This window comes from Rhinichthys klamathensis, unplaced genomic scaffold, assembly GCF_029890125.1.
Source record: "Rhinichthys klamathensis goyatoka isolate OS25496 unplaced genomic scaffold, OSU_Roscu_1.1 h1tg000109l_1, whole genome shotgun sequence".
NCBI classification, from domain to species: domain Eukaryota; kingdom Metazoa; phylum Chordata; class Actinopteri; order Cypriniformes; family Leuciscidae; genus Rhinichthys; species Rhinichthys klamathensis.
In genome coordinates this window covers 820,870-837,588 of record NW_026606647.1, presented here as the reverse complement: position 1 = coordinate 837,588, position 16,719 = coordinate 820,870, and the positions used below count along the sequence as shown (strand labels likewise).

Genomic DNA, 16,719 nt, shown 5'->3' with positions numbered 1-16,719 from the left:
GTTGCTCGTGTTCCTGAAAGACATATACTGGATAAACAACTGTTTTTCTAGTATAAAGCTTATTTGAATGCTTGTTCCTTGAGAAGAAAATTGAAACATGCATACCATCCGTCAACCCATTAGAGCCCTTAATAATACTAGGTCAAGTTTCATTAAACATGGCACTGAAGAAAACATGTAACACACTGTGTGTAAACACACTCGTTGCACAATGCAGAAGGCGATCAGCCTTAGGAATCAAAAACAGTTTTGTGATTGATTTTACGATTCTGAAGCCAAACTTCCCTGAATGTGCTTTTTTTTTTTAATGCTGTGGACTTTGCTGGCTGAATCTGAATATGTAACCAAACCCAAACACCTGGTCCAGCTTAAGAATGACACTTTCATGTCAAAAAAAAAAAAAAACGTACTGGTTGATTTGTTGCCCAAATACCTTGCCACTCCATGTGCAAAAAGAGACTGCAAAGTTCTCTGATGGGAGAGTTATCGAACCCCTCCAGGGGGTTTGTAAGTGTTGAGACCTCCAGGGAGCAGGACGGATGTCAGGACAGCCCCACCATGTGGTCGATTTGCCTCATGTACATGCTCTTTAGAGGAAGGCCATAACGTCTCTCTTCGGAAATCCTTTCACACTATTGGACAAATGAAAATGTCATTATTTCTATGATCACTTTTTAGATTTCATACTGTCACTAACAAAATACTTGATTAAACACTTTAATATTGAAATTATATTTTAACGTTTGAAAATGTGTCCCAAGAAGCTGAAAAAAAAAACAAAGCTGGTAGTGGCTAATTGTAATTTTAATAATTAAAAAGAAATATAAATTACATAGGTCATGACATGATCAAATTTTCCTTGATCTTTTGACATATAAGAGGTCTTCGTACCATTAAAACATCCTGCCATTTTCAGAGCTTAAAATGTCCTCAGTACAAACAAAGCATTTATCAAGCTCCAAAAACAGCTTGTTTTGATATTGCGAGATCCGTGACATCACACATACATTTGCATACTGCCTCCAGACCAAGACATCAACAAATATACATCACATGGTAGGCCCCGCCCACTGACATTCAGTGCGCTAAATTAATCCCACATCTTAGCGCCATCTACTGTTTTAGAAGAGGAAGTTGCTCAACTGCATTTGTGAGAAAATCTGCCTGGACACATTTGTGAGAAAATCAAGCCGAGATATCTCATAAAAAGGCAAGTGATTAGGGTTGGGCGATGTCTACCAATTTGGCATCAGACAATGTCTACAGTGAAACATCGCGATGGACGATGATATCGGGAGCGGGAGGGGGAGGGGGAGGGGGATCGGGGGTATTTTCGTAATATTCTCATTTTCCACTAGATATTTTCCTCTATATCTCATCAGCAATTTCGATGTCGGCAGCTCTGCAGCAGCTGAGCACTAAGGAGCGAATGTACAGTGACGTGACATCACTGCCAGATTCAAACTGCGTGCTTTCGCGCTATGGCTGGCGCTGAGCCAAAGACGGACGCGCTCAGCGCTTGTCATAGGCTATATCACAACTGTTCAGTGTTAACCACATAATGTTTATTTTAGGTTTCAGACATTTAAATACATATAATCTATAGCAAAATAATACATTTATAGTTTGTAAAATACACAATGGTGTCTATGGAAGCAGCAATAACAACCCATTCAAATATATTTGACGACGGTTTTTATTCATATCAGAGAGACACAGTGTAGCATTAAATAACTATGTCAACTCAAGTTTTCTCCCAGTTCACCGGCCACTTACTTTCATGTTTTTCGGGAGAAACTGGTGAATTCACGCGCTGTAATAAATCCAACAGACAGAAATCTCTGAACTGCGGCCCAAACACGGCGCCCATCTCACGTTACAGATCAAGATAATTTATAAAGTTTTTTTAAACGACAAAAACTCACTTACACATATTTGAGAATCGGAATAGAAGATAGTTCATGACATGGTAAGCAAGTTTGTTAATATTTAGAAATAAAAGCGCTAAATCTGTCATACAGCGCTATTTTGGCTGTGGTGAATCACGTGCCAAGCAGGACGCGTCACCATGGAAACGGGACACACGATGTTTAGCCGATGCCGTCTAAACATCGTGATGTCTGTCAGCCACAACCCTACAAGTGATCTCTGCTTTGTATTTATTTGTGAAATATTATCTATGCTCATTTTTTTATATTTGCAAAACACAATGCATATGTGTTACTCCACTGCATTTTCACTCAAATTGACCTTTGTACTTGCACATTGCTTTCTGTTTGTTTGCGAGTCGATTTTTCCTTTGCAAAGCAGATCCAGTATGTTTGCGAGTTAAATTTTCCTTTGCAAAGCAGATCTAGTTTGTTTGCAAAATGCTGGATTTGTTTGTTTAATTATGGCACAATATTAACTCCATAAAAAAGACTTTGATTAATAGACGTTGCATTCATGAATGACTTAAAAGATTCATTGAGATCAAAGAATCACTGAGATTGCCACTATAATTCATATTCATAAATGGGATGACTGCTAGTGTTTATTAAACCAATTTCTTACGTTGCTCGTGTTGGCTGGGGGCTCTTTGGTAGGCTCTTCACATGGGAATTGCTCTTCCCAACTTTTCTCCCTGAAGCGTTGATCTATCGGCACTACATGGCCTTCTGTAGTGAAGATGTACTTATTCTCAGACTTGTGCAGCGGGTTGTCTTCATCAAAGAGCTGTAAAGAATCGTAAAATATAATTTAGTGATTGACATGGCAGCAGCATCAAATTTGACTGACCATGTTTATAGTTTATAAAATTCCTAGATATAAGTGAGAATAGAACATTTTTAAAAGAGAGAGCATATAGAAACAGAAAACTAACCAAAAAAAGGTATTTGCAGGTTTCACTGAGGAAGAAACTCTCCATGCGATCTTCTTTGGACTTATCCACCACATGATGGAGAGTGGCATAACCACACCTGAGCAGCAGTCAAACAGAACATCTGTCTTGAGAACATACCAGCATCCCAATCAAATCACTTCCTGACATTTTAATCCACATACCTGACTTTGGTATTTTTTTCGAGGCTTTCAAGGATGTCCATCCCAACATGAAGATAAAAAGGATTCTTGGTTGCCTGTAGAAAGTCAAGTTCATCGTTAATTATACTGTAATGCTGCAGTCTAAGAATCTGGTTATAATCCAAAAAGAGCAGTTAGAAAAGGTTTGTACCTGATAGAGCAGGTATGTGGATTCCACTAGTTCAGGTCTTAAAGGGTAGAAGAGGACATCTGGGGCCTGAAGCTGCCAGTTGTATCTCTCAGGAAGAGCCCCGAAACGCTTCCAGATTGCATAGTAGAAGGCATGAAGGCAAATGGCATTTTCAACATCTCCATTCAAAACCTGAGCAACAGAAATGTGTGCACCTGGTTAGAAACCCTGGTTAGAACAATGAAAAAAGGCAATCAGCAGGTCTAGTTTGGTCCATTTTTGTATGCACTAGAGTCAAGTAAATTCCACAGATATAACTGAAACACTGTTCAACTAGTTGAACAACTGGATTTTCATATTAGTTTAGAAAGTTGATGTTTATCACCAAGACAATTGCTCTCTTATTCATAGGCAGCTGCTTCAGAGGAAATAGACAAAACCTCACACGGAGCCGCTTTAAAGCACTCTAAATAGGGAGCAAATGGTTGCTAAGCTAATGACAAAATATTTGAATAAACACAAAATAGTACGATTTTTTTAATATTTATGAAATAAGTCATACCAAGGCTGCATGTATTTGATCAAAATACAGTGAAAACAATAACATTGTGAAATATTATTACGATTTAAAAGAACTGTTTTCTATTTATACATTTTATTATCAATGTTAAAAACATCTGTGCTGCTTAATATTTTTATTGAAACTGTTAAAAAAAAGGTCAGGGTACTTTAATAAGTTTAAAAGAACAGCATTTATTTGCAATAGAAATCTTTTGTATTAATGTAAAAGTGTTTACTGTCACTTTAGATCAATTTAATGCATCCTTGAAGAAAAAAATTATAAATAAAAAAAACTTTTGAACGGTAATGTAAGTTATTGTTTATACTAATAATGACAAAATACTAGATTTTAGAACATTTTTGGTAACACTTTACGATAAGGTTTCATTAGTTAACTACATTAGTTAACGAACAAAGAATTAACAATACTTCGACAGCCTTAATTAACCTTATTTAATATTAATTTCAACATTTACTAATACATTATTAAATCAAATGTTGTATTTGTTAACATTAGTTCACCTCAAAATGAAAATCACCCCATGAAAATCAAAATGAATTTACTCACCCCAATGCCATCCAAGATGTTCATGTCTTTCTTTCTTCAGTGGAAAATAAATTAAATTTTTTGAGGAAAACATTTCAGGATTTTTCTCCACGCACTGCAAATCAATGCAGTTTCAAAGGGCTCTGCACGTTCCCAGCTGAGGAATAGGGTCTTATCTAGCAAAATGATCGGTCATTTAAAAAAAAAAACACACACACACATTCATATACTTTTCAACCACAATTGTTTGTCTTGTCCTGTGCCGCGCCAGGCATTATGTCATCACGTTGGAAACGTCACGATTTTTTTTTGTTGAATAATAATAATAAATTAAAACAAAGATGTCAGACGATTTTGAAGTTAGAGGAGAAAATGAGAAGGAATTTTTCTCCCTTCCCTGCCTTTTTGAACCGGAGTACACAGACAAATAACTTAGATAGATGACGTGACGCGTGACGTTTCCAACGTGATGACGTAATCCCTGGCGCGTCGCAGGCCAACACAAGACGAACAATTGTGGTTAAAAAGTATAAAAATGTTTATTTTTTTTAGAAAATGACCGATCGTTTCGCTAGATAAGACCCTATTCCTCAGCTGGGAACGTGCAGAGCCCTTTGAAGCTGCATTGATTTGGACTTCAACATGTTGGTTGCAATTGAAGTCCATTGTGTGGAGAAAAATCCTGAAATGTTTTCCTCAAAAAACTTAATTTCTTTTCCCCTGAAGAAAGAAAGACATGAACATCTTGGATGGCATTTGGGTGAGTAAATTATCAGAATTTTCACTTTGAGGTGAACAAATCCTTTAAGAACTAAGGCTAGACTGTATTTAGAATGTACTGTAATTAGATTATATAAAGACAATAGAGAGATTGAACGAGAGAAGCAGGAGACAATTAGGACATGTTTTAGACCTGTAGTCCAGGGAAGAATGCCTGCAGAGAGTCAATCCATGTGTTCATGATCTGCCCATTAAACATGTTCACATTCACATACAGTGGTGGGTCACCCTCTCCTTCATTACACGCCTCTCTTCTGTAAAAGTAAAAAATTGCACAATTAGAACCAGGATGTGTCAGCAAAAGCATTACAATAGTTTAATAAGAAATCATTAATGCACACCCTGAGGTGTGAGGTGAAAGTGTCATGCTAAAACTTCTGCATATCTGTGTAGTTATAGAAAATGAAAAACCTTGAAATGTCAGTCTAGACCTAAACCAATCTGAATGACACATTCACATCCAAGAATGGTTATAATACACTAACTTGCAAACAATACACTCATTGGCTGCAAACCATGCCAAACAACCAAAGATTCCAAGTGACAGACTTTATCTGCAGGTGGTTAGACACCCACATGCAAACTCATTTGGTCTTTGGAAGCTCAAACTGCAGCCACAGGCAGCTGTGGTCACACTCACACATGCACATGTTTATAATCACCCTCTTCTCAGGTGACTCTGAATGCTCTCGTAAGCTGCAGAGAACATCATGTAATCTTCCTTCTCTCCAAATAAGATGTAAGACTTAAGGAGGTACTCGTAGAATGAGTCCATGCCGGCACCAAGACCGCTCTGCTTCCCCACCCACTGACCAGTCTGAATGTTCACCACATTCCCTGGAAAAGGGACAAAAAGGATCATCACTGGTCAGACAAAGACATGTGATCACAAATTAAAGATACTGGATCCAAAAAAAGAAAAGGTCTGTAGTTATTGTTTAAGGAAGGACTAAGGCTATGCACACTGCAAGCCTTAATGTTCAATTCAGATTTTTTTTGTTTGGCTGTTCACATTATTTTTAAAATGTGGTCAATAACAGATTTGACTGGGAACAGGTCACGAACCTGAACTGACCCGCATGCGCAAAAGAACAATAACAAAGATGGCACACAGCACGCTGTCATACGGAAGTAAACAGAGGTTACTGAAGTCAGGATTTACACATTCTTTTATAAGGCGTTTTGTGCTAAGGAAGCCAGTGAATTTGTGCGCAGGCGAAAAGGAGGACACAGACGAGAGCAAAGTTTCTCTCATATAGTTATAGTCTTCCATATTCACTGAGTGACCAAACAAATACCGGTGTAGAATCATAGAAGTGACGAATGTTGATCTAGACTCTAGAGTGACATAAATGTTGCATGACTATTCAGACTGATGTCGCATTGCAAAACATCATACCCGTATCTGATTTAGGACCCAGTATGGAAGTGGCCCAAATCAGAATCAAAAAGGTTAGATTCCATGTGGTTTGTGCTGTTCACACTGTTGTGACAAAAAAAAAGATCTGTCTCACATAAGCAAAAAACGAATTTATCCACTTTTGCCTGCAGTCTGAATGTACCCTAAAACAGACCAAAAATGCAAGCACTTACCCAACAGCCCAGTTTCATTGCTTCTCAAGTTCCACAGAGCTTTAACAGCCCGCCGGGCGACCCACTCAAATGTGGAGTCGCCAATCAGACGGCTAAGAATGCCAAACTCCACGAGCAGAGAACCCGCCCCTGCCGTACACGTCTCATTAATGCTGTCAGGAGGGACACCTTTCTTTAAATTCACCTGCACAAAACCATGGTAAGATACAAATGTCAAATGCAGTAAAAACTAGGCCATGTCTATGTACGTGGGCCTGACCCTGGGATAGGGGATGCCTGTGCCAGTGTTCTCAAAGGCAGGTAGCAGTCGAACAGCCAGGTCATGTGCCAGGTGCAGCAGCTCATTGTCATAGTCCTTTAGCCCTATGTCCCCAAAAGGATGCAGTGGGTCAGTCAGCAGAATATGGGATGAGATCAAACTGCCAAGGATTCTGCAAAGGGAACATTTATTTTAGTTACTTCCTGGTTAACAAAGATGCTGTTTTGAACACACTTTTCACTTTATTTTAAAGTGTGAATGGAACCTCAGCAGATCAGCCTAATTATTCTATTACAAATGGTTTGTTTTGTCAAATGACAAATCTCCATAGAAAAAATCATTCTTTCATAGAACACAAAAGGAGAATGTTCACACTTCTTATTTCCATACAATGATTGAATGGGAATGGATAGGATTCCTTTATTAACTAATCGACTTGTGAGGGTGTTGACAAACTGAATAAAAGAGTGAAATACTGCACCTAATGTTGGCCTCAAAGACTTGAACAGTGGAGTCCTTGTCAAAAGACACCGTCTCAATCACCAGCTTAACAGCTCGATGGAACTCTGTCACATTTCCAAGCACCTGCAGAAATGGAAACCAAACATGGGAGTGCATTATGCATCCATGTACATACTTATGATGACTACTGAATTAAGCTGAGGTGACACTGAAGTGAGGAATTCCTGGGATTATCTGTAATTAATAGCCCTGAAATAAGACACACAGTTTGTTCAGGTGAGGCCATACATCTGTTGATGTGGATTTGTTTTTTGTTTACTAGATAACTGAAAGTTAATCGTAAGTGCAGATAAATGCAAGGTTGTTTACTGGGACACACATAAAACAGCTACTCCCTCTTCCTCTTCTCATGTAGTGAAGGATAAATAATGGGCATTTTCATGAAACATGAGCAGAACAAATTTTAGCAACAGTTTCTAAACAGTTTCTGTGTAATTTATGTTGTAGAATAAAATGTGAATGTCTCTGAGTAATACAAACCTCAGACCTTATTTTACTTATAAATCATAAACCAGCATCTATGGGAGGGAACTCATGGCTCAAAAATGCTAAATCTGTGCTGGATTTTAGGACTATAAACAGAACGGCTCACATTTTATTTTTAGAAGATTATACTATTCAGCAGTTTAGCTGATTTTTTTGTTTAGCTGATTTTTAGCTGAAAATTAGTCAAAATCACAAAACATAATTTACTAATAGTATGAAAGACAAATACTTACACTAGAAGATACACTACTACATACACTACTTACACTTTCACTTGTACAATTATCAGTCAACTAATTATTTCTAACTCTTAAGAATTAAATAGAACTGATTTAACCTTAAAGGTAGGGTAGGCAATTTTGGAGAGGCTAGCAATAGCAAGCTAGCTTTGAAAGCATGAGATCCCACCCTCCCTTCAGAGCATCTCCAAAGTAGGGGTCGACCGATTATCGGCGCCAATATGAAGCATTTTTATGGTTATCGGTATCGGCCATTTTCAAAACCGATTTGCCGATAAAATAATTTTATTTTGAAATGCGCTATATTTGGCTCTGACGCAGCCACCTTTGTCGGAACTCACCACTCTGTAGACTAGACTAATGTCCCCGCACATCTGATTTGTGGGGGTTCCCAAGTCCGGCCAATCAGCGCGGAAAGCTGAGGCACTGAAAGTGTTGCACTCTCACACCGAGAGAGCACTTGCTGACTAGAGCTGCTTCACTGATCACGCTTCAGTTGTCTCTCAAAGTTAAGGCAGCAGCAGACTTTGCTGAAGAAGCAATAGATTACTACACTGAAGTTGCAAAATACCTCAATATAATAGAGCCCTGTGATTTCCGCGATGCAGAACAGACGGAGTCGCGGAATCCAGTCATAAAAACGGAATTTACTGTATAAAGCGGAATATCACGGAATTAGTCAACTTTTTGATGAATTAATAAAAAGCAGGTCAGTACAAATCAAACCGCTCAAACCGGGTTTGATTTTAATTCATTAGAAATGCTTTTTGATTACTACAATTTTATTTAAAAATTAAAATAGAGTCTTTAAGTTTTACAAAATGTTTACAGAATGCTGCTGGGTGCTCCCTGCACTTTTTACAAGTTATTATTATTAATAACTGTTCTCAGAATCAAAGATATGTTTAAAATCATTTAAAGAAAGTATTTGTCAAAACCCTTTGTTATTCTTAATTTTGACATTAACCCTCAGAGACCTAAGGGTATTTTTACAATAAATTTTCCGTCTGGTGTTATTCACTAAAAAAGCTTGTAAAACATCAACCCTTTTGTGCACAGACAATTGACACACCTCTTTTTTTTCAGGACAAATTGAACTTTCAGCATATTTGTGTTGCATTGATGTCACCTGAATGTAAAATAAGTTATGGGACCACAAAGACAAATGAAAAAATAAATCGGAAATTGAATCACTCAAATATTTTTTGAAATCACACACAAATAAATAAAAGCTAGGCAAATTTCCTCTGGAAAACAGTTTGTTCATGTCTTTGGAGTCCTGGAGCACAGGAATAAACATTATAACTTGTACAGAACCAAAACTATTTACATTTTTCCAAAAGAATTCCAGGCGTTTTGGGCCTCATGAAATTCACTGGTGCCAAGCCAAAACAGTTCCTATCAGCAATCACAAAGAGGGCCACATCACTAATCTAGTTCCTCATCGGTCAAAAAGCTCTGTTCTCCTGAAAATCCATCATCCTGCATGGCATCAAAAAATGCCAGCGCTGATTTACATCCATTTTTCTTTGTGTTTCTCTGTGAAACGCGTGTCTCTTTGTGCGTCTCTCTCTCCACAATAATATCAGAGCTTGGTTCGTGCGTTCGTGACGCACACCAATGTTTACGACGGATCAGTCTGTAATTGGTCAACAACCATCACGTGAAAACATCACGTGATATCCAAAATGGCAGCTTGCATCGAGCTAGCGGCAAAAATGACGGAATATTTATAAATTATGGACATCAAGAGGCTCATACTTGGATATAAGCGTTTGGATTTATTGCTGAAAAACTCCGAAAGGATGCACAAGTTCCAGGCTGGATAGAAAACCTTCTGTAAAGGCTAGAAAGACACCAAATACACCACCTGTGATGGCTAGCTCGTTAGCTTTCTGCTGGAAAAAACGGTAAGAAAATCGATAAAACTTTCATCAAATTATATAAATATTTATCGGAGGTGCCGTGTGACGTCGTGGACGATGCCGTCGGGCTCTGAGGGTTAATTTACAGTTTTACACCAGACATAGCTATAATATATATATATATCGGTTCAAAATATCGGTTATCGGTCTATTTCACCTGTAATAATCGGTATCGGCATCGGCCCTGAAAATCACATATCGGTCGACCCCTACTCCAAAGCCACACCTCCTTCAAAACACATGAACGCACAGAGCAGAGTCAGCAAAGCCCCACGCGAGTCGGCATTAAATAACCTCATGTCTCAAAGCACATAAAATTACAATAATAATGAACATAAACAACTTACAGAGCACTGACTTGTACCACCTGACTGCTGCAGTTTCATTTCAGCATTGATATTGTTGACATAGAAAAGCGAAAAATCAGAGTCGGAGATCAGCTCTGGATAGAAAGTCTCAGGTTGCCATCTCGTAATTACGGTTATGACATGGAGTGAATGCAGCATGCATGGTTCATCCGAAATCGAATACTTCCCTACTCTAGGCGAAAAACAGTAAGTGACAAAAGTAGTATGTCTAAATTCACAGTACTCATAAAAGAGTAGGCAAAAGGTACCCGGATGACCTACTACTTCCAGCGAGATTCTGAAGTGTGCATATGATAGACACTTTACTATCCCATGAGGCCACGGGAGAGGATTTATGAATGGCAGTGAAGCTACATAACTGACGCTGGTAGGTCACAACTGAATTAAGTTGGAATGACGGATGGATAAACTTTTTTTTTCCTAAGATTTTCATAGAAGATATACATATATCTTTTAAGATATAAGATATACATACATAAAATTTTTTATATTTAGACTACTTCTATTTAGGGGTGGGCGATATGGCAAAAATATCATATCACGATTTTTTTCGAGAAAATTACGATTGACAATTTTATCAATTTTTTTTCATGTTGGTTTTACTATTTTGCAAGTGACTGAGCATTAAAGAGCATATTGCAGGTTAAAAAAAAAATCTAAATTAATATATAACCTTGTATGAAAATACCATATGAAAAGGTAATGCAGGATTTAAAATGTTTTAAAACGACATAAGGGCACAAATTTAGTAGATAAAGTGAGCATTTCTTTGACTGCTCGTAAAAACCGTTTTTTTTTTCAACATCGCGTCATTTTACGTCACCAGAGGAAGGGAGCCTCAGCAGCGCAGATAGGTTTGTATGTACGAGCGGGTAAATTTGCTTTTTTATACTCAGAATGACAATTTGGAATGTAAAGAACAACATATTATACAGTTATTTGTTTTATTAGGAAAATACCATATACATAAAAAGAATTGGGCTTTTTTTCACATTTTATAAATGACTTCACATTATATGTACATCTCTTGGAACAAACTAAAAACAAAAAAGCAATGAAAACATGTAATGCTTTGAAAGCACTGGATATTATGTAAAACTTTTTTTGTATTTTTTATTTCCTGGCAGCTAATGTTAATGTGATATTGTGAATATGTAAAACCTCTTGTTCTTGTGGCATCGAATTAAAAAAAAGTCAGTGAGAGCGGTCGTGAATCAGTGTTTTCGGTAGTTTTTGTATTTTAATTTATCATCGTCATGGTAAATTATTGTGTTTGTGGAGGTTGCAAAAACTCCGGCCTGTCAGGACATCGAGTCCACAGGTTTCCTAACAAGAAAAGGGACGGTGCTGTCTATCTATCGTGCCTGTGTGCGGTTTGTGCAGCTGCTAGACAGGATTTCTCTTCTGCATCGGCTTCGAAAAACGCGGTCGTGTGTAGCGTACACCAGATCGGAGGAACAAAAACGTGTAGGCCTATATCAGGAATAAAAATATCTATCTGTCTCTCGATGAGAAAACGCTAAGTTATATCATGTAACGTTAGTCTGGATGGATATTAATGAGCATGACATACATACGCGCCTGATCAAAGCTTATAGTTTATTCTGTTATTGGTATATTCCAATACTCCTAGATGACCAATAATAGCTTTGCTATTAACTGATATACGATGGTAATAATCTGTACAATATTGTGAGCACAATGTATATCATTAGCGAACGTGTATAGGCTATATCTATAAGTTAGCAGTGGTCTCTCACCACGACACCTGCCGTGGCGGCGTTTCAAATAGGCCTACCTATGGCATTCCCCTCTGTGCATGTAGAACAACGACATTATCGAACGATATAGGCTACACCTCACATTTTACCAAACAGAATGAACGATGCACTATTAACTCTATTACACTATTAATTAAAACTCACAGTGAACAGCATTAAATATAAAAACACATATGCCTTACCTTTTTGTTGCAGTGCAGTTTTTATTGCAGTGGTATAATGTTTTGCCGACAGTACAGTCCTCATTTTTTTATTGCTGCTTCCATTCTCCTGATTGCTATTATTTAATTTCTTCGTTAAAAAACATCCAGGGAAGATTGAATAGGCCTGTTCTTTTAATGTTTACTCAGTATCTGACAGCTAGGCTAATCAAAAATACACGTGATTAAGTGATGCAATAAACTGCGGCTGCGCACACACTCCACGCAAGTTTTTTTTTTATAATACTTTTGCAATAATGTGTGTCTCCTCTGACCGTTGTTCTGTCTAACATTAATCCTGGCCTGTCCCTGCTCTCTCAGCAGCATAGCAGTCTCATAATTGTAAGGCTGTCGTCCGTGGTCTGTCATAGGAGTAAGTCCGAAATGTCATTGCGATCCATTGTTTTCCTGTTGTTTGAATGGTTTGAATCGACCGCTCTCCCGCCCGTTACGTCACGCCCATTTTCAGATGCGGAAGTAAAATTCTCTCACAAAAACGACTCCAGAAGCCAATGTAACGTATTTATAAGTATATTTTAAAGAAAATCTAATTACTACATTGTTTTTCTATACATTGACTCGTTGGGTCCTCTAACCTGCAATATGCCCTTTAAAGCCAAACTTATGTCCCCATTTTAAAAACAGAGCCTTACAAGGAAACAAAATATTTAAAAAAAAAAGAATGGCAGACATGTGGCGAATAATAAGTGGCGAAGATAAAAATCTGTCATTATTTTCTTTGTTATTAAAAAATAAGAATAAAGTTACACATTACATATACATTAACAAACACGGTAGCATGTTTACTATTAGGCTACTGTCACTTTAGGACCGGCACACATCTAATAAACACGCATATGACACGCACTCGATTTTCACTCAAATGTTGGCTTTCACTTTAGACATAATCAACTGTGTTTATGTAAACCTTGTGTGTATTTGACAGTATTAGCGCAATAAGACTCAAAAGATAACTTAGTCCAGTGCCCAGGCGCTGTTTGACAGGCTTTTAGTGCCTGTGAGATTCATGTATGCCCTCAGAAAAGCGCATGTTAGAACAGTGGAACAGCACACAATTGAAATGTTTAACTGGCAAGGCTTTAAAGCACATGCAAATAATGAACTTTTGTGATTTGCTGTATCCCGTGAGTGTAAGTCTACCTCTGCGTTAATATGTGATGCGAATGTATGTTGTGTGTACAGTATGTTGAGACGGAGGCACCAGAACCGCAACTGATAGAATGCACTGTAGCACGATACTATGATATTTCTTCAAAAGCAGATCGTGGAGACATTTTAATCGTCCACGATCAAAAATCTTAATAATCGTACACCCTTACTTCTATTATTTATTTTGTGAAGAGAAATTCAACCAGTATAACAAAAAGTGTTTATAAAAAAATTGCCTACCCTACCTTTAAAGGGTTAGTTCACCCAAAAATGAAAATTATGTCATTAATGACTCACCCTCATGTCGTTCCAAGCCTGTAAGACCTCCGTTCATCTTCGGAACACAGTTTAAGATAATTTTAGATTTAGTCCAAGAGCTTTCTGTCCCTCCATTGAAAATGCATACACGGTATATATCCTTGGGAATAAAGACATCAAAGTAGTCCATGTGACATCAAAATGTTCATCCAAAAATAACAAAAACTATGACTTTATTCAGCATTGTATTGTCTTCAGGTTCTGTTGTCAATCCGCGTTCACGAGTCCGCAGTGACGCTGCTGACGTGTTATCTGGTGTGTCCGTGTATTCGGTTCAAATAAATATGGCTGGGCAAAAAAATGCAAGTCTTCCTCTGTGTCGAAATCCTTAGACATGTTTGTGAAGATTGTTTTGTTTATAGCGTGCGTCTTCCTCAGACTGTAAACGAAGCTCGGGCGCACCAGATAACACGTCAGCAGCATCTTACGTCATCAGCATCACTGAACGCGGCTTGACAACAGAACCGGAAGAGAATACAATGCTGAATAAAGTCGTAGTTTTTGTTATTTTTGGACCAAAATGTATTTTCGATGCTTCAAAACATTCTAACTAACCCACTGATGTCACATGAACTACTTTGATGATGTCTTTATTTCCTTTCTGGACAAGGACAGTATACCGTACATACATTTTCAATGGAGGGACAGAAAGCTCTCGGACTAAATCTAAAATATCTTAAACTGTGTTCCGAAGATGAACAGAGGTCTTACGGGCTTGGAACGACATGAGGGTGAATCATTAATGACATAATTTTCAGTTTTGGGCGAACTAACCCTTTAAGTTAACCTGAAGTCATCTATTTAAGAGGCCGACTTACCAACAGCGTATCAAGAGCATCGATGAGGGTCAAGGAGTAGTTTCCAAGGACATCGTTGATGTTGATATTTGACCTAGTAGAAATACACAAGCAAATGCATCCTTAGGTCTATTCGTTTTTGATATGCTGCCATTATTCAAATACACAGGGATGAATTAAAGCCAAAACAATGTGGTGGTGGATATGAAAGAGATATTTCTCCTTTTCCATGCCTTAAAGGTCTCCTAAACTTGAAAAGTTTCTACTTGTTACTCATCTGTTATCAACTGACTAAAGAAAAAACTTGATTAGCAACATTTTTGTAACACAGGCATTTGATTCACATGACACTTCTTTTCCAGAAAAATGTACGGAAGAAAAGGGAATATAGAAAGACTGTAAAGTGTAGATGAATATATATTCATATACACGGGTCATGCCAAGATCTTCTCAGTCAGTTCTTGAGAATTCACTAAAGCATATAGTTAACATGAAATGAAACATTACAGATGGTCGTTTTGAAGGTTGATATGGATTAGTCAGTAGCCTAACTTACGGGTTGAGGACGTCAGGCCCTCGACCTTCACAAGCTATAGGGTTAAGTTCATCCTCTGGAAAGGCAAACTTCATGTAGTTATCATATCCGAAATAAAACATGTCTCGCGCCATTCCCCTCATTTTCACTTTCAGCGCGTCAGGGAAGGAGCTGTACTTTCTGTCATATTCATCTCTGCCCTCCTGAAAGAAGCTGAGGTAGGATTTCTTGGGTGAATTCCCATTAATCTTGGAGCAGGTCTTTGCTTGAAGGTTTCTGTGGTCGTACACGTGCTGTGGCCACTGGTTAGTTTTGACGGTGACTCTCTCGCCATCATTGAGAAGTTCAATTTTATGCAAGTTGAACGAGAATTTAATGGGGAAGTCAAAGCCCCAGCTGGGTCCCAGTCCAAACACTAGCCACACCGCGCAATTTAGCAGTACTCTCAAAACAAGAAGACCCACGACTATTGACCTCCATTGCATCTTTGCCTGCTGTCGTCCTTAAAAGTCATAATTTACTTCGACGTTGCGACTTACCGAGGCGCAAAAGTCAACAGTTTTCCTCCCGCTTTCAGTTCTCACACACTTCCTGTCAACAAACCAGCCCATCCCTGGTCCTCAACGCTGATTGGTCAGCCACCGGTAACGTCATGACGGAGAGGGCGAATAGTTGATGTAGGCGTATACTCATACACGCAGTGAGCAGCGGAGATGTCGTGGCAGTCGTCTAAGCCAATGAGAAAATCACATGTGTGAAGTGACGGAGTACATAAAGTCTTATCTGTATGTTCAGTTGTAACTACAGCTACAGTTAACCATTACCCCCTCCACTACTACTATAACCTAATAATAATACTAAATGTTACAAGTAAAAAATACATATTATTAATTAAATTAAAGTTTTATACTTATATTACAATAAACAGTTAAATACTTTATACTAAATACATTACAGATTTAAAAAAGAAAATTTTAAGATTTTTAAGATTCTAAATTTAACTGTTAAAAACATAAATATTTGTATTAGTAGTAGCAGTTTTAGAACGTTGGTTAACATTAACATCAGGGGCCTATACCATGAAGCTGGTTTAGGTGGCTAGCCACATGTTTCAGTTTAGTTTGTGCCAACCCTGGGTTTTAGGCACCATGAAAGTGGTTTGGCTTTTAGCAGTGTTCATCGCAAATATAATTATAACTATTACATATTATTGATATATAATTATAACAAATAAAATTCATTATTATAATGAATATATTAGTTAATATCATTATGAATATAATTCTAATCAAATTTATATTATGAATATAATTATAACTGAAATAAATTTTAAATCAAAATCTTGAGAACAGGTTGAATGTTGATTTATATGGAAATGGCAATAGCAAGGCTATAATTGCTGCAGCTTTATAACTTGACATTTGAAAACTTGAGATTGCATATTT

At 37.7% G+C, this 16,719-nt stretch overlaps 2 protein-coding genes across 2 annotated transcripts in view; both read right to left on the bottom strand.

Moving 5' to 3' along the window:
* The window catches only part of tnfrsf18 (tumor necrosis factor receptor superfamily, member 18), a 343,660-nt gene that overhangs the window by 311,024 nt on the left and 15,917 nt on the right, over positions 1 to 16,719 (bottom strand). The gene's annotated exons all lie outside the window — the stretch shown is intronic.
* edem1 (ER degradation enhancer, mannosidase alpha-like 1) lies at positions 396 to 15,894 on the bottom strand. The gene is made up of 12 exons (XM_056253726.1): positions 15,296 to 15,894; positions 14,761 to 14,833; positions 7,415 to 7,518; positions 6,934 to 7,105; positions 6,675 to 6,858; positions 5,744 to 5,918; positions 5,215 to 5,335; positions 3,215 to 3,385; positions 3,046 to 3,119; positions 2,864 to 2,960; positions 2,554 to 2,715; positions 396 to 632 (listed from the first exon to the last, which is right to left on the bottom strand). The coding sequence occupies exons 1-12, from the start codon at positions 15,757 to 15,759 to the stop codon at positions 543 to 545; spliced, it is 1,887 nt and encodes a 628-aa protein (XP_056109701.1). The 5' UTR covers positions 15,760 to 15,894; the 3' UTR covers positions 396 to 542.